At 42.9% G+C, this 25,241-nt stretch overlaps 2 protein-coding genes across 11 annotated transcripts in view; one reads left to right on the top strand and one right to left on the bottom strand.

Moving 5' to 3' along the window:
* Positions 1–19,584, top strand: part of LOC147822978 (uncharacterized) — a 231,923-nt gene extending 212,339 nt beyond the window's left edge. For 4 of the 7 annotated variants that reach the window (XR_015444811.1, XR_015444810.1, XR_015444809.1 and 1 more), the window contains 2 exons: positions 18,025–19,001; positions 19,402–19,584. Coding sequence is in view for 1 of the 7 variants with exons in the window: in XM_087194875.1 (XP_087051001.1) it covers positions 18,025–18,103; positions 19,402–19,446 (124 nt within the window). In the remaining 6 variants the exon portion in view is untranslated. Of the gene's footprint in view, positions 1–15,205; positions 16,987–18,024; positions 19,002–19,401 lie in introns of those variants that run through there. The other 3 variants (XR_015444807.1, XR_015444812.1, XM_087194875.1) reach the window with 3 other exon arrangements.
* The window catches only part of Atp10b (ATPase phospholipid transporting 10B (putative)), a 102,166-nt gene extending 82,310 nt beyond the window's left edge, over positions 1–19,856 (bottom strand). For 2 of the 4 annotated variants that reach the window (XM_087194872.1, XM_004836440.3), the window contains exons 1-3: positions 19,582–19,856; positions 18,817–19,011; positions 4,143–4,347 (exon numbers count right to left, since the gene is read on the bottom strand). In XM_087194872.1, coding sequence (XP_087050998.1) covers positions 4,143–4,347; positions 18,817–19,011; positions 19,582–19,856 — 675 coding nt within the window. Of the gene's footprint in view, positions 1–4,142; positions 4,348–17,548; positions 18,032–18,816; positions 19,012–19,581 lie in introns of those variants that run through there. The other 2 variants (XM_087194873.1, XM_004836441.4) reach the window with 1 other exon arrangement.
* Positions 19,857–25,241: the final 5,385 nt, after the last annotated feature.

The following is a 25,241-nucleotide window of genomic DNA, read 5'->3' as shown; positions in this document are numbered from 1 at the left end:
CCTCCAAGAGGGATGTACAAAACATTAGCTTCCTCATTTGACTGGACTTGACCATGAGCCATATTTTTTATGAACTGTTTCTTTCAGTAAGTGTTCGGCATCCAGGCATTGTGGCACACATCTGTAATTACAGCAATCTGGGAGGCTGAGACAGAGGATTGCAAGTTTGAGTCCAGCCTAGGCAATTTAGCAATATCCTGCCTTAAAAAAATGAAGATGTACATCGGTGTGAACAATGCAAAGAGTTCAATCCCCAGAATGAAAAATAAGCCAACCAACTAACCAGAAACAGAAATCCAACATCAAAACGCTAAACTGGTACATTCTACCTTGAAAAATGCTGGTCTAAAGAGGCTGGATTTAACAGACTTCAGCAGAATTTAATAATCTCTAAATATAAATGAGAGAGTAGAAACTTGAGTGGGTGGATGTACAGGATAGGAAATTTCTGGAAATATCAGTGGTTAACAAAAACCCTTTTGAGAAAGTAAAGGCATCATAGACTATTGAGATTTAGAGAAAAAACAAGTTAATAAAAGCCACTGATACTCTTTAACACATTAGGTTTCCAAACAAACCTATATTTGTAGGTGTTCGAAATCTGAGACAATTGGTAAGATTCATCTTTTCTGGGCCCGAGCTTCATGTGCAAATGAAGATAGTGATGCCACCTCATTGGGCGGTGCAGGGACTAATGGGGATGATGAGAACACAATCATGAGTACACAGCAAGAAGCACACAGAGGGTAGCTTGGTTCTCATGGTGACAAGTGACTTTAGGATTTCAAAGACATGATGATAGATTTATGTTAAGATCACCCGAGGGAACATTTTCAAAATATGTGTGCTCAGATCCCTGCTCAGTCCTGGTGAATCATAAGTTAGTGGTGGCAGTAGGGAAGGATGGATGCATGTACATTTTAAAATGTTTCCCCAGGGATGATTATGATATACTCCTAAATTTTCTTAATGTTATCTGCAGCAAATCTCTAAGTGATGAGCTATCAACCCTATGATAGTTTTAGGATATAATCCCTGGAGTAAAAAGTTGCTATGCTTAAATGTTTAGAAATGCATGTTAGTACTCGCTCCTTTTCTTCTTGGGGGTTATTTAAATATCAGAGAGAGGGCTGGGGATTTAGCTCAGTGGTTTCCTCACCTGCTGCGCAAGTGTAAGGACCCGAGTTCGATCCCTGGTATCAAAAAAAAAAAAATCAGAGAGGTTTTGCTGTACACGATATTTACAACTTGTAACCTACTGTCTTCTGATCTTGACTTTGTAACACTCATGTGGTGCTTTGGAAGTCTTACCCACATCTTCATTCAAATCATCAGGGCAATCCTATGGTATAGCATTAGCCAAAAGTGATCCATCCTCAGAAATCTTTTTGTGTTACAAAAGTGAGAAGCAAGGTAGCAAAGAGCAGCCCAAAGTCTTCCTCCCCAGGGAGTGGGCTGACATTTAATTCTACTACTTTAATCCTTCCGGCCACCCGGTACTTCTAGGTGGAAAGAATATTGAAAGTGATAAACATGTGGGTCCGAGTCAGCATCTCTAGGTAAACAAAGGGCCAGGGAGCTGAGTGACTGTAGACTTCTTTCACAGCTGGGGCTCTGGATAACTTTGAGTTCTGGTTCCGACTGTCCCAACCCAGTGACAGTAGGCAAGTTACATGCACTCTGCAGCCCAGCATCCTCAGGTGTAAATGGGAACAGTGATAGTTCCTATGTTTAAGGTTGTTGTGATGATAAATGAGATAATCATACAAAGCCCATCGTGTGGGCTCAGGCTTATTTTTGAATTAGGAAAAGGATACTCTTGAGCAAAGGGAAGTGGGGAGAGTCAAAACAAGAATAGAGAACTCTGGAAATCTTCAAGGTCAAATAAACCTTCTTTTCAAATATGAACTTACTTTTTTTTTAAAATGCCAAGTGTCCTGTGAGAATTCAGGGTTAGAGTTCAAGAGACTTATTAAATTGGCTGGTTCATAGCACTGGAGTGTGAACGACCCTTTCACCTGACTTCATTCTGGTTAAATCCCCAGCTATTAATTAATATGCAAGAAATAGTTTGGGAGCTACTGCCAAAGACAGACAGGAAAGGCACTGGCTGAAATGCAACAACACTGAAATGATTGCCCAAGAAAGAGTGAAAAAGATTCAGAATTGGATGTGGAGTTTGAGGTTAGGGAGGGTGAAGGAGAGAGTCATAAGCAAATGCGAGTTTCCTACCCTTAGAACTTAAAGAAAAGAAATAATAAAAGCCTCAGTGTGTCATGCATGTAGTCAGGCTAAGGTATCAGGCTTACACACATGCACACACACACATTCATACCTGCATGTGTATATAACATGTATTTATTATGTATTAAGTAACAATGAAAAAGGTTAAAAAACTTCCAGTCAAGAAACCCAGCCACCAGGCCCTGGGCCCCATTGTGGATTGCTGCTGCTGGTCTTGAACTCTGTGAGCTTAGACCAGAGCTGCTCCTGCTTTTTGTAAACACTGTGGTAACTCAGTGAATATGGGAGGGACAAGCAAAGGGGTGACAAACCCAGAGGCCGCGCCTCAGCTCAGAGACTGACTCAGCCTGCAGAATGAGGGGCAGACAGCCGTACGAGGATGACCGTGGTGACCTGGTTAGGGTCATTCCCATTTCCCATGGCAGCAACTGCAGCCACAGGAGCAGGAATAGTTCACAAAGTAGGGTGCAAATTCTGTAGCTTGTTCTTCACTTTTCCTTATCCTATTTCAATATTGCAGCAAAACTGTGGGACAGCTGTTAGGATTCTCATTCAAAGAACAAGAGGAGAATTTTGAGGACTCAATGCAACCAAAGGATTTATTATTACTTTTTTTTGGTGGTACTGGGGGTTGAACCTAAGGCCTTTGCTCTGAGGTACATCCCCAGCTCATTTTGTTTTTTGAGATAGGATCTTACTAAGTCACTAGGTTGCCGAGGCTGAGTTTGAACTTGTGATCCTCCTCCCAGACTGCTGGGATTACAGGTGTATGCTACAGTGTCCAGCTAAAAGACGATTTTATGAGAACTGCTCATCAGGTGCTTTGGGAAGGGCAAGGTGAGGCAGGCTGTGCCGTCTCCTTTGGAGAAGGATCCGTCTGGATGAGTGAACTCCAGCCTGTGAGACCCTCTGAGGAATGGTGACTGTGCCTTCTTTCTCCCCTGTCCTCTGATTTCATCTCACCCAAAGAGTGGCAGAGTGAAGAAAAGTGATAGAATGTGTTTCTTTCCTATGGCTAGAGAAAGGTGCCAGGTTGGAAATGAAGCCCCACAAGGGAAGTTTTAATTGAAAATCAGAATATCACACCCAGCCTCAATAAATCAACATATATTGCCTGCGAAAACCATTTCTATTAGTACCAGCTCTTTATTACTCTCTTATCCTATGGCTGCCTTCATGCTAAGTGATTTATGCACATATCATGTAGTGTCCAGAATTACCCTGTGGGGAAGGTATCATTTTGTCCCCATTTTCCAGGTGAAGGAACAAAGATGTGGCAGGGTAGTAACTTGCCTAAGGTGAAATGGCTAATTAGTGGTGGTGTTTGGTCTTTAAATCCAGGTATCAGATCCCAGAGCCTGAACTCATAACCACCAAACAGTAATGCTTTCCCTAGCATGTCCAAGGTACCACCCACGTAAGTTTGAGGATTCAATGAAAGTTTCAGTGATCACTTCCTGCCCTTAAAAAGGAAGGTAGAAGTGGAAAAATAGTTACTCATACCTTACTGCTGCTTAGGAAGGGGCAAAGCAGTGGGGGGTGCCAGAGCTGGGTGGGGAAGGATGAGCTGGGGTGAACACAGAAGAGAGGGCTGAACAAAAGTATGTGAACAGTTCCTAGACTCCTTGGTTTTGAGCTCAGAGTAATTTTTAAGATGAACAGAGTGAGGCCCCATTTAGGAACTCTGACACCATCAGCAAGTTATTTAGCTTTTGTAAGCCTCAGTTTCCTTGTCTGGATATAGGCATAAAATCTGTCTCAGAGGAGCCAGTACTTCTAACATGCTTGGGAAAGAGGTATCGGCTGCTTTCCCCTGTCTGTAAGTTTCAGCTTTCCAGTAGCATTAGCTTGGTGCCGCCTTGCGACCTCTGCACTGACGATTGTAGAATGGGCCATACCTGCTGTGAGAAGCCCTTCACCACATATCTTTGCTTCAGGTTCGTCTCTCCATCCAGGTTGGCAGTTTCTAGGTGGCAGATCCCACTGGGGTCCGAGGAGAAGAGGAGCAGGATGTCTGCTGGGATGACCTCATTGCACTGCATTTGGAGGAAGTCGCCCACGCGCACATCCTTCCAGCGCTTCTGCACGAAGCTCTGCTCTGTCCTTGGGTGGAGAAAGACAGGGATCTCAGTGAGCTTTACCGGGCCTCAGGAAACTAACTGGTGAAGTCCCATCTGTACCTAAGTATTTCCCACGTCTGCCTGTCACAAGACTGCTCTGGATTCTCCCTGACCCCAAATGGCCACCGTCATCATCTCTGCAAGACAATGAGGCATGATTTATACAATTCCACTAGTAAAGGATTTGTCCTTGTGATTATTTAGAATTTTGATTAACTGCAGGCTATTGAACAGGTACGGTGTATAGCTTTTGCTTCCTTAGCAAGAGAAAAAATTTAAAAGGGACTTAATTATGTATGAATGGTACTATTAATGTATGTCACTTGCCAGCATAGCCACTAATCACCAAAGACCAAAGAAAGCAAAGTTATAAAGAACTGGGATTAAGATTTTTTTTGGTACTGGGGTTTGAACCCAAGACCTTGGCACTGAGCTACCTTCCCAGCCCCCTTTTCTTAAAACTTTGAGGCAGGGTCTAACTAAGTCACTGAGTTGCCCATGGTGGGCTTGAACTTACAATCCTTCTACATCAGCCTCTCGAGTGCTAGGATTATAGGTATTTGACAGGACACCCAGCTAGATGGCTTTGATTAAGGGGAGAAAAGTAGCAGTAATAAAGGTGAAGACATTGGCCACTATCTAGGGATATTTAGGGCAGTGATAAAAAAGAACTCTCCACAGCCATGGCATTAGGAAGAAGGCACCAGAAACTGATGGGAAGGGACTCAGTAACCATAGCATCCCAGGGCTGAGGAAATCTGAGGCAATGACATCCTCTATCTTCTTATTCAATTTATTAAGCTGGATAATAGCAGGAGCAGCAATGACCAGGAGTTTAGCATTTCTACCAAGCTGAGCACTAATGTCATTAATATTTCATTTACTCACATAATCATCTGTTGGCATAAATATTTTTTCCCCCAAAGCCTCCAAAAACAGAAATGAAACACAAGCTTGGACTCAACCCGACACCAAAGCCCACAGCTGCAAGGCTCAGTTTGCAACCCCCTCTTCGGCACTGTCAGCTCAGCTCTCTCTCCTCCGGCACAGGTGTCCAGAACATTCCAATTTCACATCACTTGGGGACATCTTCTTTTGGTTTAGTCCAATATTTAAAGGTGTGTTCTGCTTTCCTAAAGGATCTGGTCTATCTCATTGTCCACTTAAAAAAATATTTTAAGTTATCCATCAGGGGTCCTATAAAGCCTTTTGTACAATGCCAATCCACATTCAAAGTGTCCTGAGTTATTCTCTGTATAACAGTTTCAGTGTCTATCCTGGAGGCTGGGGCTCTTCTAGGGCTGCATTTGGAATATTCCTCTTTCAATCTGGCCTTTGGACCCCTTCCAATGTTCCACATGTGGTCTTTTTACCTGAGCTCAGCTGGCTTGAAGCTGGGCACCTCCTGAGCACAACCAGGCCTGGACCATTGGGTTCTCTTTTGCTCTTGCTACACTGCAGCTGAGGCCCTCAGGGCAAGTTATTGTTTCTGTTGGAATCTGAGCAGCCCTGGGCCTTACATGTCCATTTTATTACAGAGACAGAGATGTGAACAGAAGCCCCAAGAAGGATGAGGTATTTGTTGTCTTCCTTGCCTTCTTGGGGCTCTCTGGAGAAACCCAGACAGGCCTTTCCTGGTCATAAGGGATCCTTCCAGAAGTCTTCCTTGAGCCCCTGAAAGGAAGGTGTTTCCATTTGGAAGGCCAAGGGAAGACTGATCAATCTTTAAAATAATCAGAGACATTACAGCTGGGGAGCGGCTGAGTAGAGGTGACCCCTGGGCCTGAGGTCTCAGTGCTGCGGACCCAGTTCAACCAATCCATGGGCAACACCACACAAATGGCTACTGAGACCACTTCTGAGCATTTGGGGGCAATGTGCCTGTAGCATTTTAGCCACAATTCTCCCTCACATGCATAAGCATACAAGCACCTCTGAATTGATTATCTCAGTCTATGCTTCTACTCTACCTTATGTCACTTTTTTAAACATGAAGAATAGGGCCAGTCACAGTGGGTTGTTTCCCTGTGTCACCTCAGAAATACCTATGTTTAAAGCTTTGCTTATTTATATGTTTACGGTGGATGCCTTTCCATCGAGATAACCGGCAAACATGTCAGTCTCTTTGCTGACTCAGGGGACCATACTGTTTTTTTCAGAGTAGGTCTGGGGTTGCTGTTTAAACATTCAAGCATAAGGTACTTTAAAGGCATCAGAATGGCCGGTATCCTCAGGGAGGAAAGGATTCTCATACAGTGAAGGAGGGACTGGTTTTCTATTGTACTGTTTTTCTTTTCAGAGACAGCTTTAAGAAAGGATTGTTAAACATTACAGCAAAATTGCCACAAGGAGCAAGAGATTATCAATCCTTTTATCTGCCTTTCCCCTTCCTTTTCTTGTTGGACTTCTGTGTTCTATCAGACAATGCTTTGGGGCTGTGAGGTATCAGTTGCACTATAACCTAAACATTCTGTCTGGTATTTGAGGTTGGATTTAGGAAGAACATCTTTGAGCAATGTCCTGATGGTCAGCACTTCCAGAGCACACTGTCCAAAGGATGAAGGATTTGGCAAAGGGCAGCTGGGATTGTTGTATTCTGAGATAAAGCAAAGTCAAAGGCCCAGTACCTTGTCTTTGAATACTGAATCTCATTCTTCCTTTTCTAATAAAAGACTCCGCTGCTTATTACGGGAGGTGGGTCATTTAGGTGAGGGAAGGTAGAAGCCTCTGGACGTGAGCTCTGGCATACAGGTGTTTATGAGCAGTCAGTTCTGTAAATGGGGCTGTGGTGCTGTCCTGTCCATCCCCACCCTGATGGAGGGGTCACAAGACTGATGAGATACTCCCAAGCCGTGTGCCAGAGCAGCCTCCATCTTATTTCCATTCCTCCTTGGATTCCAAGGAGGTCACCACTGACCACTGTATTGGCAACAGCTGCTTCTGCCATTCTCCCAGATGCAATCCTCTCTTCTTTAGGACAGCACACAGCAGGGAAAGGACTTTTCCAGGTACTGGTTTGCCCTCCTCGAGACAGGGCCTGCCTATCTTTGGTTTCGTGCTGTTCAGACAGGCACAACTACCATATGCCACTTCTTTAGAGGACTAAAGCTATAGGCTCAACATGATTTTGAGGTATTCATTAAAAAAAAAAAAGCTTCAGTGGTGGACACAGTTTTGTAACACATAATTTGAAGAAGTGCATTTATAGCAACCTTGTTATAGCTATGGAATATGAGGCAACACTCACAGAACATTTAGTGATAAAATAAATGAGACACAAGAGGAATTTCCTTCTTGCGGTTGGCCCCTTTGTGCAGGTCATGCAATTCTCTGGGGTCTCCTTTATCTTCTCCACTGTCAGGAACGTGTCTACGGAGAAGCCAGGGCTGCACAGCCAGAGGGATTGAGCCAGAGGAGGTGATGAGTGGCAGAATGTATTGAAGCGGTGAAGTGGGTGCTTCTGCATGGCGTTATGCCCAGCTGTGATCGGCAGCTGGCCGAGCTGCCCTAGGGAGTCATTCCCTCATGAATCCAGCCCGTTTGGAACAGCTGCCCCAGGTGGACCCGTCCACACACTCTCCATCGTGCCCCCACTCTGCGAGTTTGCACCTGGAACCTGACTGCTATTTTAGTTTCCTGTGATGTTCACTGGTGTTTAAAAATAAGGCAAATCAACATGGCTCGGGACAAAGACTCCATTTGGCAGATTCTGCCTCGAGGAGAAATTAAGTGGGGCAATGTTAAGCAGCTTTCTGAGGGGGATAGGGCTTATTAAGAGGTAGATAAACAGCAAGAGAGGTTTGTAACCAACACACAGGTTGGAACAGGTGAGAGGGGAGGAAGAGAGGAGGAGAGGACGCTTATGGCTCCATTTCTCTGGTAACTGGGTTTTATAAGAAGAATCTTGGAGAACTCTAGGAGAGGAGATCTGTCAGGAGGATAAGCTGTCTGGTGGAAATTGCTATTCAAAACAGGACAATGAGTTGACTCAAGCTGTCATGTAAAGCTTAAATGCCAGGCCCAGGACTCTCCAAGCGCCGGCCCTGGGTGGGTGGGTGGAGCGTACTGAGAAGAATGCGTGCAGCATGTGGATTAAGAACATTTTCGAATCCCAGCTTTTTCACTTCAGACCTGTGTGACCTTGGGGAAGTTACTTACCCTCTCAGAGCCTCCGTTTCTTCACCTGCCATTGGAAGGCAGTGTGTGCAACTGTCTCACAGAGCTGCCGAGAGGGTTTGGGCGACATGACCCCCAGAAAGGACTGAGGTCACAGCTCTGCATTTCGAAGTTCTCCATAAATACAGGCTTCCTTTATGATGAGGAGGGCGATAGCAAAAATGATTGCTAATGGTATGGTGTGGCTGCAAAATCAGTCTGCAGCCCCCAGACTTTTCTCCTTCATGTTATTTTTTGCTTTAAACTACATTTCATGGCTTGGGCTCAGGAAACAGCAACTTGTAAACACAGGAAACTGTAAAAATCCAAATCTTTGTTAAGCCCAGAAAAGCAGGACTGAGTTGAACACTTAAGGTTCTGGAGGGTGGTGACCAGGACACTTTCCCCGATGTGTACATCTCTAAGATCTGGTCTGGAGATGTGACAGAGCTCCAGTTCAATCCCCACTCTTCAGGTGGGGAAACTGAGGCTGGGAAAAGGGAATGACCTGGCCACGGTGCGCAGTAATGTGTTATTGCACCCTGAGGCTAGACACTGAGCTCTTCCCGTGGTGCCAAGGAGAATCAAGGGGCTGCTGGCTGATTTGGGAATCCTTGTAATGCCTCCTGTTGAGCAGCATTGTGTTAAACTGGAGACATATGGTAGCCCATGAGCTTTGGAGTCAGGTGAATTGCAAGTGAAACTGGGAACTATCTTTTCTGAGAAGTGTGACCTTGAACCTGCTACTTAACTTTCTGACCCTCAGTTTATGCTTTTATCAAATGGACAAATCTCTTCCACAGCTTGTAGTGGAACTTCAGGTACTAAAGTGCCTAAATAACCTCAGAGCAAATGGCGTTTATGGCTGCTAACGCTATCGCTGTGGTTACTATGTAACTTGGAGCAGAAGGGATCAATGCTTTGGAGACAGTAGTCTATGGACTGCTGTAAGTTGTTTATTTTCATTATCTGATACAAAGGAGACGTGGTGCTTTGGGGCTGTGGTAAGAGGCAGTAGAAATTAAAGAAAGGGAGATGTGGCCGTATAACCTTAGTGCCTGAGCTGGCACCAGGAAATAGCACAGAAGCTGAAGGAATTATGAAGAGAGCCTGTCCTGGGGCAGAAGGTAGACAGGGCAACAGGGTTCCCCCACCCTGCCATTCTTGGCCCCCTGCACCTACCTGTTTGATACAGTCTATAAAGGGCACGTATAAATCTTGGAGGACTCAGAGACACCTCAAAAGGGAACAGCTGAGGCCAGGGGTACCGTAGGAGACCCTGGGGAACATGAGTGATGTTCCATATACCTGAGATGGCCTGCACTACCTGTGAAGACTTGAGGCTTGGGGTGGGAGAACAGAAGTCCTAAGGTAACAGGTTGGGGCAGAACATATCTATCAGTGTGGCATTTGTATTAATGTGACATCATTCTCATCCAGAGGCTGGGGAGGCCTGGAACACTGGAGTCACATTCACACAGTGGGATGTTGAAGTCCCAGGCCTGGGGTAGTGTCTATCCTTGACTGTGGCTGTCACAAACAGAAAGCAGAATGGAGTCCAGAATGTCCCCAAGAGGTGATGGTCACGGAACACCATGCTTTAGAGGACAGGCAGTCACAGGTGCTTCCCTGCAAGGTCATGGGCACAAGTTATGCGAAGCAGTGGGTTATGTGCAGGCATGTAGTGCTACCCCAGGTACCTTCCTGTAACCTGTGCAGATCCAAATCTGAGCTTTCACTGAACATCAACGGGGCACATTTTGTTGCCACCCTTGCTTGCATATCATAGTTCTGTTTCCTAATTGTTTCATCCACCTCTTATTTTCAACTATGCAGTAAGCTTGCCGAGAGCTAGGATGATCCTGGATCTCACAACTAGGTACCCATACGGGGTTGGGTATGTTGTCTAGCCCACGGGGAGTAGTCAGTATTTACTAACGAATTTCTTATAGACTTGTCTGCAGGAAAGGAGGAGAGAAGCTTTTCCTGACCTTTAACCATTTTAACATCCAGTCTATGTCTTTGGTTTTGGACTGCCCAGTGGAGTCATCTAATGATACTAGACTCATGTTATTGGCTTACATGTGTGGAGCACCTATAATGGGTGCAGGCCTCAGCCACAGGACCATTTAGCTGCCTAACAATAAAATAACTTGTGTCATCACCAGTTTCTCTATTTCATAGATGAGAAAACTGAGAAAGTTGATCTAATTCGGGTAAGGCCACACAAGTATGTCACCCAGGACACATGAGGTGTAGCTCTGTGGTTGCTGGCTGTTTGGGAATGAGGTACAAAGTCGATGACACCTCCAAAGAAGGTGGCATAAACCCATCTGAGGCCAGCGTGAGAGCACGTGTCTCGCCTTTTGGCATCCGAGCTCTGTAGTGGCAGGAGAGGCTCTAAATCCTCACTTGCTGACACACAAATCAAGCCTGGTGACAAGAGTGCAGCACTCCAGGGACACCTGGATTCTTTTTTTTTCCCCCTGGATTCTTGTTTATGACTCTCCCACCTATGAGTTTTGAGGAGGACTGAATGCTTTCTCTCCTGCAATGACAAGGTGAAGTCAGCCCGAATAGTTTATAGCTTTCTGCAACCATGGGCAAGGCTTTGGCAGTAGAATGCTGGGCATTTGCAAAACAGAAGCCTCTGAGAGGAGCCAGCCAGGGTGACTGGTGCCAAATGCTGAACAAAGACCTGGGGCTGGATGTCTTGGTCTGGTGGTCTGTGAGTCCACCCCATGGCACCTTTCACATGACACTGGGTGCTTCTCCACTATCTGTATTTTTCAGATTCTTTCCCAAGGTCCATATTGCTGTTATTAGAGTTTGGTTAAAGATTTTTGTCTTACACGTTCAAACTCCAGTAGCGGCCTTTCTTTCATACTACCCATGGGTCAAGTTCATGGCAATTCCTGGCTATTGAGTTTTTAGAATTTTCCTCAGCAATAATTTAGCTCGTGTCTGATGAGTGCTACTGAATGCCAGGAACCATGATGAGCATTTTATGTGCATTATCTTATTGAACACCAGAAACAACCTAGGTAGTTTTAGGATAAAGGTGAGTTTATGCTTGTATTTTGATGTTAGGAAGGTTCTGGAAAAGTCTAGATTTCACCTCACTTCACTTCCTTTTGGGTTTCTCTGTTATTCTGAGAAAGTATAGAACTGGGATCCAAAAGCTGCTTTAGTAACTGCTGTGCAAATGTGAAATCCTCACGCAGACTGTGTTAGAAAGTTGGGCCGTGCCAAATGGATTAGGCTCTAAGCTGAATGAGGCTACCCTTCCCTGCATCTAAATCTTGATGTTCAGGTGTGCTGCAGATGGGATAGATCCACAGGAGTTTCTTGAATTCAGATTTTAAAATCCTGCCACATACAATGGGAGAAAAGATCGAGAGAGAAGAGCATGTGTTTTTGTTTTTACAACATTGAGATCTTGCCCACAGGTAAGGGGGGACTCAGTGAGCATGCTCGGCTTTTACCAACGAAATTAGCAATTCTCTTATATCAGTGTGAAATATACCAAGAAAGATGAAAGCTCAGGCTGGGACTGACTTTGAAAAATAGTGTTGAGATGGCTGGGAACGAAGTACTGTTGCTACTTGTGGTACAGGCACTGAGTTGAACAGGTGATAAGGGTTACCTCACTTGATCTCATGAGCCTGAGATAGGTGTTACTATTGTCCCCATTCTACAGATGTTGAAACAGAGGCCCAAGCAATCGAGTAGCTACACATGGCCAGGGCAGCAGCTCTGCACTGAGGGCTCTGGGGCCAAAGTGCCTGATGGAGGCATTCAGTGATGCCCTTGAAAGGGCTGCTTCATTCACTCTTCTTCGCACTGCACTCTACAGTTTGTTTCTAGAGCACCATTTTTTCCAAGCCCTCCTGCATGCTGTCTGCGTATCTTTTCACAAAATAGACCTTAGAGAGATTGTGATCACCATTTAAGGATCATACCAATGAGGCCCCTATTGCTGAAGTGGCTTAAATTGGGCACTGGTGGCCCACATACTGCTTATGTTCTTTTAAAAAAAATTACAGTGACAAATATATAAAAAGGGAAGTTTTTAGACATTAAGTATATTGTATATTTATATATGTATAATTGCTCTTCAACTCAACGTGGCCCAGGCAAGCTGAAAAGTTGTATGCACCTGAGAGTGAATTAGTAGCCTAACAGTCAGGACCTCTGGCTCTCTCAACCCTAGGTTTTCCATTGAGGACACAGGCATGAAAGGAAATCGTCAAAATCAGGCTCCAGGCCAGCCTAGGTAGGGCCCCCATGCCACGCTGTTGGAACACTGGTTGTTTTCTGGTAGATGGAATTATTTTGATGTTGGAATTATTTTGGTGATCTGTAAGGTGCCACCTGACTTACAGAGACTCCTTAAATCTTAGTGAAAAGTCAGATTAATTGAAAAGAAAATTAGTCTTTGTGATTCTTTCTCTACATTTCTGGCATTTCTTGGTCTTGACCTTTCTGAAATCAGCATAAGCCACATATACCACTTCTTGCTATGAACTGAAGTGGGCTCTCTCAATGCCCTCCTGAATGTCCTCTGTCAGGAAGGTGTCCCTTGGCCTTCACATTTCCTGTAGTCACTGCGTCATGTGCACTGTGCTGTGCTTTTGTACCCAGGCCACTGAAGCACATGGGACATTGCAGCTGTTTGAGTTCCTCATGACCACTGGACTGAGAGCCCCTGTGGGTACACGGGGCCTGCAGGCAGCACACACACCAGGGCCTGAGTTCATATTTGCTGCATGAATGAATAAGCGAATGACAGCAGCTGAAATCTAGATGGCTTTTGTTTCATTTCAGTATGGGAACAAAAACCATCCTGGATTCCCTTGGTTCTCACACCTCCTGCCATACCCCATGCTTTCTAAAATTAAATAAAAATTTACTAAGCTACATAGAAAAATACAAATATCTTTCTGGGTATGGTTTTCAGATTCATTAAACTGAGCCCTGGGAGAAACTAAGCTAATAGAATTCTGAAGCTAATCTCTCCTCAAAGTCGTTCCACACATCTGATTAATGGCTCACCTTTAGACCACCAGCACAGTTGCTATATTGAAAGAAAATACTCTAACAGGATTGTAATTCTATTAACAAGGCCTCTGCTGTTTGCAAAAAGATATTTTCTCACAGCATAAACAAGTCTGGGCTGGATGATGCATAGGATTGGGCAATGAGTGAAATTTTAAGGGCCCTCATGTCCAAGCGCACAGAAATGAGCAAGGAAAAAAAAAGGGGCATTGGTTTCTGAAATGTGTGAATCTGAGATGAATCTGAAAGAGTTGCTGCTTGAGATATAAGCCTTTCTTAGCTCTTAGAAAAAATATTGTCCTCTCAGATTTTGTGTTCTTTGTGTGACTTTCTCCCGCATGTCATTGATATTTGGCAAAAGGATATGCCCTGCAGCCTCCATTAGTTAAGGTAATGACTAACATTTATGTAGCATTTCTAGCTTCCTATTCCAGGGACTTTCATAGAATCAATCTACTTCAGAGTCTAAAGAACTTTTGGGCCATACAGTATACAAGGTCCCAAAGGGGGTCCGTTCCTTGGATATGTGGAGAGCAATTTACAAAGAGTCTAGATTGGAAGATGATTTGAAGTAATTGAGTCGAGGACCTAGGAGGAGCCTCTGCAACACCTGATCTCCCTTCTCAGAAATTATTTCATTTTTTCACATTTGGATTACACTTCTTTGAATAGCCTAAATAGTTCCCAGACTGTATACCGAACTCTGTTGGCTCAGATATAATAAACTTCACTACAACACTTCCGTTCCCTGTCCTAAGGGACTCGGTCAGGGGTGGGCATGTGACCCAGCAGGGTCCACTGAGATGTGAGGAAGGTTTAGGGAGTATGCTTCCTTGATCTTCCAAGAGGACTAACAAAAATGTCTTTTTTCCTTTGTGGGTTATCAGGTGTAATTGTAAGGGCTGGCGCTATTACCATCTCATTGTCATAAGGCAAGTCAGCCTGAAGGTCAAGATGACACAGACAGAGGATAAACAAAAAGGACTGCCCAGCCATGGTCTAGAATGCTGATTAAACCATGCTGACTTTCCTACCTCAGGACATTTGTAATGAATTCAGCCAACAAAATCCCTTTGTTGTTTAAATCTGTTTAAGTCAAAGTTTCTGCTACTTGCAGGGCAAAACATCTCAACTGACACAGCTGAGTTAAACAAAATTGGACAGGATACTTACTGGGCCTTTCTTATATCAACATGTGCTGAAAAGACTCAAAAGAAACATCATCCATAACCATTGCCCCAATTTACTGGGCTGTGGGTTCAGCTCTTTCATAGTGTGTCTCACAGGACAAGATCTAGTCTTGCTTTCAAGGTTTACAAAAGTGGGAAGCAAGAGCCAACAGCTAAGTGACTTTCCTCTTATTATTGTATAGTTGTAGGTCTGGGGCTCTATTCTTACATCTAGGTCATACTCCTTCTCGTCCTGAAGAGGTTCACTCAGTGAGGACAAATTTCAGAAGAATCTATTCTTTTCCAAAGATCCCAGATTCCTAGGATATGCTGCAAATGAGCGGTTTCACAGAGAGAATAGAACTTCAGGTCAAATAAAATAGGTCTGAGGTGTTTGAAATAATTGTATCAGTTGGCAACACTGAAAAATCAGGTTATTGCAAATAAAAAACATCAACATTAGCTCCCTTAATAAGAACTCAATCTGGCAACACTAGACCAATATTTCTACCTACAGGATGAATGGTTGGTTCTGCCTCCTGGGGTGAATCCATTGGCTCCCCAGTTTTCCATGGTCTCTATGATTCCCCGTTGTATCCGGACACCGAAGCAAGTACCCAAGTAACACTGCTTCTCATTCCCTACACCTGGTCCATTTTATTTAACTCCCTAATTGCCCCATATTTGATTGCTATAATTGAAAAAGTGAAGTTTCCCAAATGTGTGTATTTAAAAAAAATCCCCAAATCCAGTAGATTTGGAGCAACTGTGAGTTAATGTACAGGTTCTTTACTGTGCAACCTTTTTTCAGCTCCCCCATGGCTAGTGTGTTTTTTGTCCATGGACATCTTTTTTCAAGGATGATCTCTTTGCCACTGTCATTGCACTAACTTCTTTCTTGGAGACACTGCAGTGAGAACCTTGTGTGTTCCTTCCTGTTAGTGAGCTGGTGGACTAATACCTTTCTTTTTCTAGATTGCTATATTTTGGTTTTCTGATGTCCCTGGAAGCCATTTTAATAACATAACAAGCACAATGGCACAGGTCAGTTTGGTTCCCGGGACAGGTGAGCCTGCGATCTGAACAACACTGGGATTACCCACAGGAAGAGGCTCATTATTCTGGGAAATTCTGGCAAAGTGGGAAGAGCAGGACCAGGCCTGCAGTGGCCCACTTGCATTCCTCTCCAAGGAGTCAGTTTCTTGGATCACTGTTATGCCATCTTGCATTAAAAAAAAAGAAAGAGAAACAGTAAAGGAGAAAGGTGGCAAGCAAAAAGCAACAGGTAGATTGGTGCCCGAGGACAAATAAAAACTGACTCTTCCAAGGAAGGCATCACACTCTGGTAGTTATTTCCTCCTCTCTTTATAATTTCCTTGCTCAGAGGTGAAGAATGTTTAAATCTCAACTCTAGGTCTCCAGTGTGCTCAGAACATTCAGGATAATTAGCTCTGGCTGGGAAACAAAACAAAATGAAACACAACTTTCAGATTAATTTTTCTAGATGGGAAATTGTGGCCCAAAGAGGCCAGAAGCTCATTTGCTGCTGAGAGGTGAGTATGGAGTTGGACTTAGGGGCTCTTCAGGGACAAACAAGTCTGTGTATTATCCGGGCTCCTCGGAGGCTTCCCTGGCTGCAATTGTAGATGGAGTTTGCTCAGAAGCTCTCTCACCAGCCCCCTCCAAGTCCACCACTTTTCACTCCCCAGGGAAGAGAACCCCTCCTTAGAAGCAAGCAGCTCCTAGTAGGCTAGGGTGGATACCTCGAAGCCCCTCTCATCCTAACAGTGACCACAGTAGCTGCACCATTTCTACTGCACTGAGATAAGGTCAGGGAGATGGGTGCTTTCCCTATCAGTAAGAACTTAAGCTCCTGTCTGATGGCGATTCAATCATCTAAAGCGGCTAACTTCCAGCTCAGAAATACTCTCTCTCACTGCAATCTTTCAGGAAGCCAGGCTTGATTCCCTGTATTTCTTGTAGGGCTCTGTGAATTGTCACAAAGTGGACATACACTCTGACTCTGTCTTGTTCCCTTACTGAGAGAGAAAATGCTCTGGTATGCCTAGCAGTCCAGTTTGGTAATTTGCCCAGTAGAACTTTGTAAAATAATAACATATATAAAGTGACATTAAATGATGTGGCAAGATGGTGGCATGCAGGCTCTGCTTGGTTGGGACATCAGAGAAGACATTCAGGGACAGTCCTGATGGAGAAAAGATGAATTTTCCATGCTAAAGGTAAGTGCAGCCTGCATTTGTTGGGCAATTATTACATTCAGGAATAATGCTAAGCATTTTCTAAGGATTATCTTGTGCAGTTCTCACCACCACTCCAAGAATTACTCTAGTTTTACAAATGCCAAAATGAGGCCAAGGGAGGTTACATCACTTTCCAAAGATCAGTAGTTAGTAGGATTGGAGACAATGCCTAACCCCAGCAATGTCTCTGGTTCCCTTAACACAATGTCCTGCTACTTCTCTAAAAAACAGTGATGGCTTTTCCTCCCAGTGTCCCTAAACATGCTCAGCTGTACTCATGGTTGCACTATACTAAAGTGGGAGGAGAATTTATGCAAAATTTAAAAATGTTGGATACATTTGTAACAACAAAGAAAATGCCACATAATGAAGTTTTCCTAATTTTAAGACTGACTCAATCCCCTTTGGATTTTTAAACTGTAACCTTCACTGAAATTAGAAAAATGGTATCTCCCTACCCCATTCCTTCTACGAACAGTAGCTGTAGCAGTAGCAGACACACAGAGGGCCAGAAAGACAGCCCAGGAGCCATTTGCTTTACCTGCTGTAGATGAAACACTCGCGGTTATTGACGACTTTATCAGATTTGTACCTCCGGAAGTCTTCCCAAGCATCCTTGATGGCAGTGACTGCTAGGATGACACAAACTGGTATCATGCTCACTTCGGGCTGGAAAGCATTGAGCACGGGGATAAAATTCAGAATCACAATGGCCACAAAATAGAGATTGGCAAACCGGTGCAGCTGCTCAAAGATGTTCTTGGGTATGAAGGACAATATGGTATACTTGCTGGTCTTAATTTGATTCCCACGATATTGTTGGTTGGGATTCTCTTTTTGGGACCATCCTTCAAAAGGCAGGTTGGAGACCACCACTCGTTTCTTGTCTTCTTTCCTTTTCCTCCTTTTCTTCCCTTCTTTTCTCATTTCTACTCAGTCCTCCCTCTGTAATCCTCATAATTTACTTCTCATCTTTTACTTGCCTTCCTGGTTGAATATTCTTTTCTCTTCTTTCAGAAAGAAAATTAAACATGAGAAGCCCACATTACAAACACCAGGGGAGAAATACGACGAGGAAGCAGCTTGTAGAGAATGGGTGTGTATCTACCTGGCCACTTCCTTCTACTTGTCTGAGACTCCACCTGTTGGAATGTAGACGCCATCTGCAGGTGTCTTCCTTTTCTATCTGAGGAAGCCAGGAACAGATGCACTAACTCTGGGTCCTAAAACCTACCAGGTTAAGTTCTAAAAGCAAGGATTTTTAGCCAAGAAATGTAGAAGCTTTTGAAAATGGCATAACTTTTCTTGTTTGGTAGGGATTGCCTGACACCCTCCAAAGACTTTCACCTGAATTTAGTCTCCTGAGACGCTCCTAGTTATCATAGAATCTAATTCTTGAGCTGCCAAATCCACTTTTACTAATACAATGTCCTTGTGCTTAATAATATGAGTATTTTCACAAGTCAAGGATTGCAACTTTAGCACTATTAGCATTTTTGATTGATAATTCTTTATTGTGTGTGTTTGTGTGTGTGAGGGTGTCAGTATTACGTACTGTATCCGCACACATAGCTTCTATCCACTAGAGGCCAGCAGTGGCCTTTCTACCAGTAGGACAAGTAAAAATATCTCCAGATATCACCAAATGCTCATGAGGTGGGGGGTGTCAAATTTGCCTTCAATTGAGAGTCACTGAATGAAATGAACTTAAGAAAATATAATGTATAAAAAGAAACCCATCTTTTGAACATGCTGGTAAGTTAGTATAACCTATTTGCAAGAGAGAAAACACAGGGAGCTTTCTTTTACCTTTCATATATTTGAACGTTGGAACCATTTATCTCTGTATCAAAACGGTATCTCTTGAAATCCTCCATGCCGTCCTTAACCATGATGAAGAACAGGACGATGGCTAACGGTAACATGGTAATTTCCCTGTGGAAGACTTCCATGGACGGTATCCAGTTCAGAATCAGCAGGAGCAAGAAATACAGGTTAGCCCACCTGCGAGGGGTAAGCAAGGTGTGAGGGAAAATCACAGAGAAGAAAAACACTCTCCTCTATTGTTGTCCCTTACCAATGAAAAGGATGTTCTCTTTCAGTGTCACCTTAAATGTTACAGTAAGGGCTTTGAAGCCAATAGATCCAGATTTCAATTTTGCTTCTACTGATTACTAGAAGATTGACCTTCTTGGGCTAGTTTTCCCTGTATAAAATGGTGATAGTCCAGATTTCCCTATTAGTCACCTTAGTCGCACCATATATCTCTCCATGAAAATATTTATCCTAGTTGTAATTTCACATTGTTGTAAAATTTAAAAATGAATGTCTCTTTGATTAGACAGTACATTCAATGAGTTCTGTTTCTCTCTTTTTTTTCTCATATATCTCTAGGGCCCAACAGATGAAGGGATAAATATTTATTTAATGAGTGATTGAATGAGAAAAATTTCCCAAGACACATGTGTTTGGATATGAAAAGAATGGTGGCCCTCAGAGACAGCATTATTTGAATTCACCTAAGTGGCAAATACGTGATTAAAATGTGTGTTGTCTGGAGACGTGGCTGTGTACCTGTGAAACTGCTCGAAGAGATTCTGCGGCAGGAAGGTGAGGAGAGTGTATTTGGTGGTGCAGATCCTGTTGCCCGAATAGCTCCTGGAGGTCTTCTCCCAGTCCTGGTGGCACGTGCCATTGTTGGGAAACACGACCCGCTGCAGGGCCAGGTTAGAGCTCTGCCTCTCCCTGTCTGGAGACAGCAGCGGGGTGGTTTCTGATGGAGACTGGGGGGCGCCATCTTGGATTCGCCACTGCCACCGGTACCAAAAGGAGTCCATGGAGAGGGTCATTTCTAGCGGCAGCCTCAGGTCTGAAAAGAGACATAGGAAGCCTCTGTGGTCAGGAGAAGCGGGTGGCACCTTGGCCTGGTCATTTGTGCATGCAAGGTAGATGTTGGCATCTAATTCTAGAAAAACAGGTTCTCACACTGTAACCCCTATGTTCTTGAGTTAGAGACATTGAATAAATGATTGTATAGATATACAGCTAACATTGATACATGTCTTGGAAGCAGTCATGGGGGATGAGTGCTGTTGAGTGCCTAGTTGAGACATTCAAGGAAAAGCAAAAGCATGGCTCAGTGGCCTGTGACCCTGGAGCTCAGAATTTTAGAACTGATTTAGTCCTAACTCCGAGCTGTGCTGCTTTTACCCTGCTCATCTTCAGTTTCCTCACTTTACTGTAAAATAAGGAAAACTATTCTGACTATACTTTATGTGATTTTTTGGGAGGGACAAATTGAACATTGCATAAAGGTATTTTGACATGTTTTAAAACGAAAGGAAAAGTATTCATTCTAGAATTTCTTTAACTTTAAAATTTTTTGGAACTTAGGTCACTGCAGACAAGCTCATGTATTGTCAGAACCTCAAGTGTGGATGATGAATGGAATACAAGATGGGTCCTTTTCTAACATTCTTGGGCCTGAGGCCACTGGGCTGGCTGACTCTTGTCATCCTGAATGTCGGCTAATCCCTGCTGACTAGGCTAGGGGTGGGGACCCTGTCTTATTCCCCACTCTATTTGGGTGATTTCTGAAATAGCACTTGGCCAAGCAGATCCTCTTTCTAGATGGCAGAGGAATGCTGCTTCACCTATGACCATCTTCCTGTTTCTGAGATCTCACAGTAGAACCTACAAGAAGTTTCATTTTGGCCAAATTTTGTTTAAATACCCAGAAGTATATTATTGAAAGACACACTTTTAAAGGTAGAATTTGTATTCAATGGGCTTTCTCACTTAGTAGGCTCATAGGATGGTTTTCTTTTGAATGAATAACTACAGTTATTAATAATCTTACAATGAACAAGCCAGCCTGTCATTGTAAATATGATCACTTAGGGAAAAGAGTTCCATCTCTAGTTTAAATGGTAATATTTTACCTTCCTGATGCTCATATGATTTGACCCTCATCATCATTCTTCTCAGGGTTTTAATCAATCCAAGTGATTTTCAGCCCACAGACCTCAAGGTTGTAAGGAACTCTTCAGAGTCTAAATAAGCCCTTGTAGCAAGTATTAAAAAATACAATTATAGATGCTCATCATAACATGACCAAAAGCAATATTATGACATTTGGCAAACCAGAAATCATATTAAATAGCTTCTTTCTTATAAAAAAATACACTCCTTTCATGGATTTCTTTTTCTTCAAAACAAAAGGAAATGAGACGATAACTCATGAATAGAGTTGAGTATGCAAATGAGAAAGCTTGCTTAATGTCTTACATCTCAAACTCCTCTTAATATTAGGTGGTAAAATCTTTTTAAATGAAGAGATTGGATTGATACAGGGGATACAGCTATTTTAGGTAAGTGCGATTTAAACATCCATTTATCATAATCATAACCTTTATTTTTCTTTTTAATATTATAAAATAAGCTTCTTTAAAAATAAAGCCAATGTAAAATGGATGTCATGTTATTCAACTATTTTTTTTTTCCCGGTACCAGGGATCAAACTCAGGACCTTGTGCTTTTGAGGCAGGCACGGTGCCACTGAGCTGAATCCCTGGCCCAAATGGATGTCATGTTAGTAGATGAAAGTTTGAAGACAAACTGGATATTTCCATAAGTTCAAAGTATCCTCCCTTGGTAGTCTATATTCCAATGATTAACAGAATCACTTTATAGTAAAGAAACCTGGCAGACACAAGGTAACTCAAGAGAGTAAAGTAAATATCATCAATACTGGGAAAAGCTGACATCTTGTGCCTCCCAATAGGATATGTATAGAAGAACACAATGTCTTATTTCTGGTAGAAAACTTTTAAAAAAACAAAGTTAAGGTGGGTTTGTGGCACTGCCTGAAATCTCAGCTACTTGGAGTCTGAAGCAGGAGGATCACTTCAACACATGAGTTCAAGGCCAGCTGGGTAGCAGTGAGACCCTGTCTTAAAAATATCTCAGTGAGGGGCTATTTGACAACATAGCTTTTCAAGTGTCAAAGGCCAGAGCAAGGCAGAGGAACTGTTTATGATTGAAGAAAGCTTAAATAGATATAAAAAGTAAGTATAATGCTTAACTCTGGATTGAATCTTGAAGTAGGGAGATAAAGCAGCTATAAAAGATTTTATTAGACAATAGGTGAAATTTGATGTGAATGGCAGTTAGGAAATAGTATTGTAGCAATATCAAATGTTCTGATTTTGGTATTTATATGGTGGCTATACAAAAATATATTCTTGTTTTTAGGAAATCCTTCCTAAAATATTTTGGAGTAAAGGACAAGATATCACCATGGTTCAGAAAACGCGTGCATATGTTTGAGTAGATACACACTCACAAACAGTGGCAGAATCCTGGACAAAGAAACATTTATTCAGTTTCCTAAATACCATGTAAGCATTAGTCAGACAGAGAGGTTGGGGAAGGATGTCCCAGTACATGAACTGGTTTTAGATTCAGAAAGCAGTCTGTAGTCGTGTTACATGGAGCTGGGGAAGAAAGAATAGCAGAAGTTGAGGATAGAGAGACAGATCTGGATCAGATGGCCTGTTAAGCTCTTATCTGAGGGGAAGAGGGAGTCCTGAAGAGTTTTAGGCAGAAAAATGCCTCGCTGTGAGCTGTGGACTCTTCACATTATTCTGAGCAAAAGCAGGTTAGGAGGGGAGGTACTACAAACATGAACCAATCAAATTTTTAAAAAATGAAGTCAAATGAAATAAAAAAAAAATAAAAAGAATGGGCTGGAGGGACTGAGACTGGCAACTTTTTAGCCCACTGTTTCTCTCTCCTCTAAATGAAGTGCTCCCTCCCAACAGTAGAACAGGAAACAAAGGGGGATTGTGCAAACCTTTTATCTGAGGTGTGGTTTTTTTACTGCTTTCAGAAATTTTAGGGAAGGATGCACCTACCCTGACAGCCCAAGGTCCTTCCCCTTATAAAGTCTCTGTGCTGGTTTTGGAAATGGTGCCTCCCATTACCAATAAACCAAGGCTCACCTAGTGTCGCTAATTCACATTCAGATCACCTCTGACTCCGTCAGAGGAGTCATCCTCAAGCACCAGTGTTGCTTTCTTCTGGCTGGAATGTCCTCTAGATTGGAGGGGGACATTCCTAGAAAGTGGGTCATTAGTTAACACACTGGTTTAGCTACAGTTTTCTGAATAAGCTTATTTTTCATACCCAAACTTTCTCCATTTTACCTACCTCATTTTTCCAGTTGACCTCAGTTCCTTCCTTTTTTCTCTTACTGACCCCAAATAACCCCCATTATTAGCAAATTTTATTTTTATGGTGAGGGGGTCAACCAAACAGTCATTCATTAAATCCAAAAATACTCATTGAACACTTGTTTTAGACAAGATATGTAAAATCTACACATTCCTCCTTCCTCAGCTTACTGTGGCATGGCAGAGATTTTATTTATTTATTTTTGTAGTACAGGAGACTAAATCCAAGGCCTTCACACTAAGCTACACTCCCAGGCCTTTTTTAAATTTTATTTTCCGATAGTCTCTCACTAATTTCCTAAATTGCCTAGGCTGTGAGGTTCCCCAGCCTCCCGCAGTGCTGGGATTACAAGGTTGCACTGCCATGTCTGGTCACGGCAGAGAGATTTTAAACGCACATTCACAGAATTAGATATATACTCACCAACAGAGAGTGGGGTGGGGGTCAGTGAAAATACTTTTTGATGCCAAAAAAATGCCAGAAACAGAAGTCATCATTCAGAAGACCCCAGTAAGATATCTGGTCCTGAAAGCTCCTCAGGGAAGTTCATTAAGGTGCATATTGAAGAGAGACCTTATTCCACAGTGGAGTTCCAGTAGGCTAGAAGTCTTGGGGGAAGGCTGAACCTCAGAATTCTCATTTGTATTGTACTTAGCTACAGGAGTCTACATATAGCTGCTCGTACACAGTTTCCCAATGGGAAGAGCAAGAGCTGTGATTGTGCCTCATTCACAGACTACGAAACATCTCCTACAATTAGGATGCCAGATGCTGACTTCCTGTCTCAAGAAGAAGAAATATTGAATGAGTGCAGGGTGGGGATTGCTGTATTTGGTTGGGGAGCATGGAACTTAGTGGGAAAGGGAAGGAGAAAGTGAGAAAGAAATAGCAACTACCTTAAATAAAATTAATCAAAGGACGCACTCTTGTAGAAGATAATAGAAATATATGACAAATGAAATCTCATGGAACGGATCTTTGTGGGAAAGGAACGATGGAAGAGGAGACCTTTCTACAACTCAATCATCATCACGTGGCATGCTCAGCCTCTGTCACTCTTCTTTTTATAAACCCTGATTGCTTTTCTCCTTGCCCCTCCACCTATGGGAGACTTACTTTGACAAGTTTTTCAAGAGAGAATATTTTAAACAGGCAAGAAGATATATTTCTAGTCTACCGTGTTGTACTTCACTGTCTCCCAAGACCAGTAGTTTAGGGTATCACCAGTTACCCAGCAAGCTGGTCTCTCGTTTGGTATATTTGGAGCTTAGACCTCTCTCATCAGTTTTAGGTCACAGTATCTCACCTGTTACCTCTACTTGTTTTCTAAGTATTTCAATGCAAACATTTCTGAAATTTTCAGACTCTCTGAAGCTTACTTTGGTTCCAGTAGCATTCATTTCTATGTATAGCATTTTTATTTAACCTTGGCAACTTCAAAGTTATCTTTGATATTTACCATAGTTAATTTATTTTATTTTTAATTAATTAATTTTTTTGGTATAGGGATCGAACTTGGGACCTTGTGCTTTCGAGGCAGACAGTGGCACCACTGAGCTAAATCCCCAGCCCAGTTAATTTATTTTAAAGTACTATCCAGTTTTGCCATCTGCTTCTTGTTTCTACTGCTTCCAATCTAATAAGAGGCACTATTATCTCTTACCTGGACTGCTGCAATAAACTTCTGGTTGGTCCTTGTATCCTCATTTGCTCCCTCTCTAATCAATCTTCATATCGCAGTTAGTTATTTTTCTAAAGTAGAAATGAAACGGTGCCAGTTCTCTTCTTAAAGGTCAACAGTTATGATTGCCTTTGTGTAAAACTCCAGATTTCTCAGCATGGCCTACATTACTCCATATGAACTAGCTATCTTTGCCTTCCTCTTTTCTTGTTCAGTATTCTCTAGATTTTCAGATGCATGCTTCTCTCCCCCACCAACATCCTCCACTCCTCCTCAGACCCATCTTTTTTTTGGGGGGGGGTACTGGGGATCAAACTCG

Source organism: Heterocephalus glaber, unplaced genomic scaffold, assembly GCF_053883595.1.
Source record: "Heterocephalus glaber isolate CG9 unplaced genomic scaffold, H.glaber_assembly_v1.0 deba00001606, whole genome shotgun sequence".
In the NCBI taxonomy this organism is placed as follows: domain Eukaryota; kingdom Metazoa; phylum Chordata; class Mammalia; order Rodentia; family Bathyergidae; genus Heterocephalus; species Heterocephalus glaber.
This window is presented reverse-complemented; position numbering and strand designations above follow the sequence as displayed.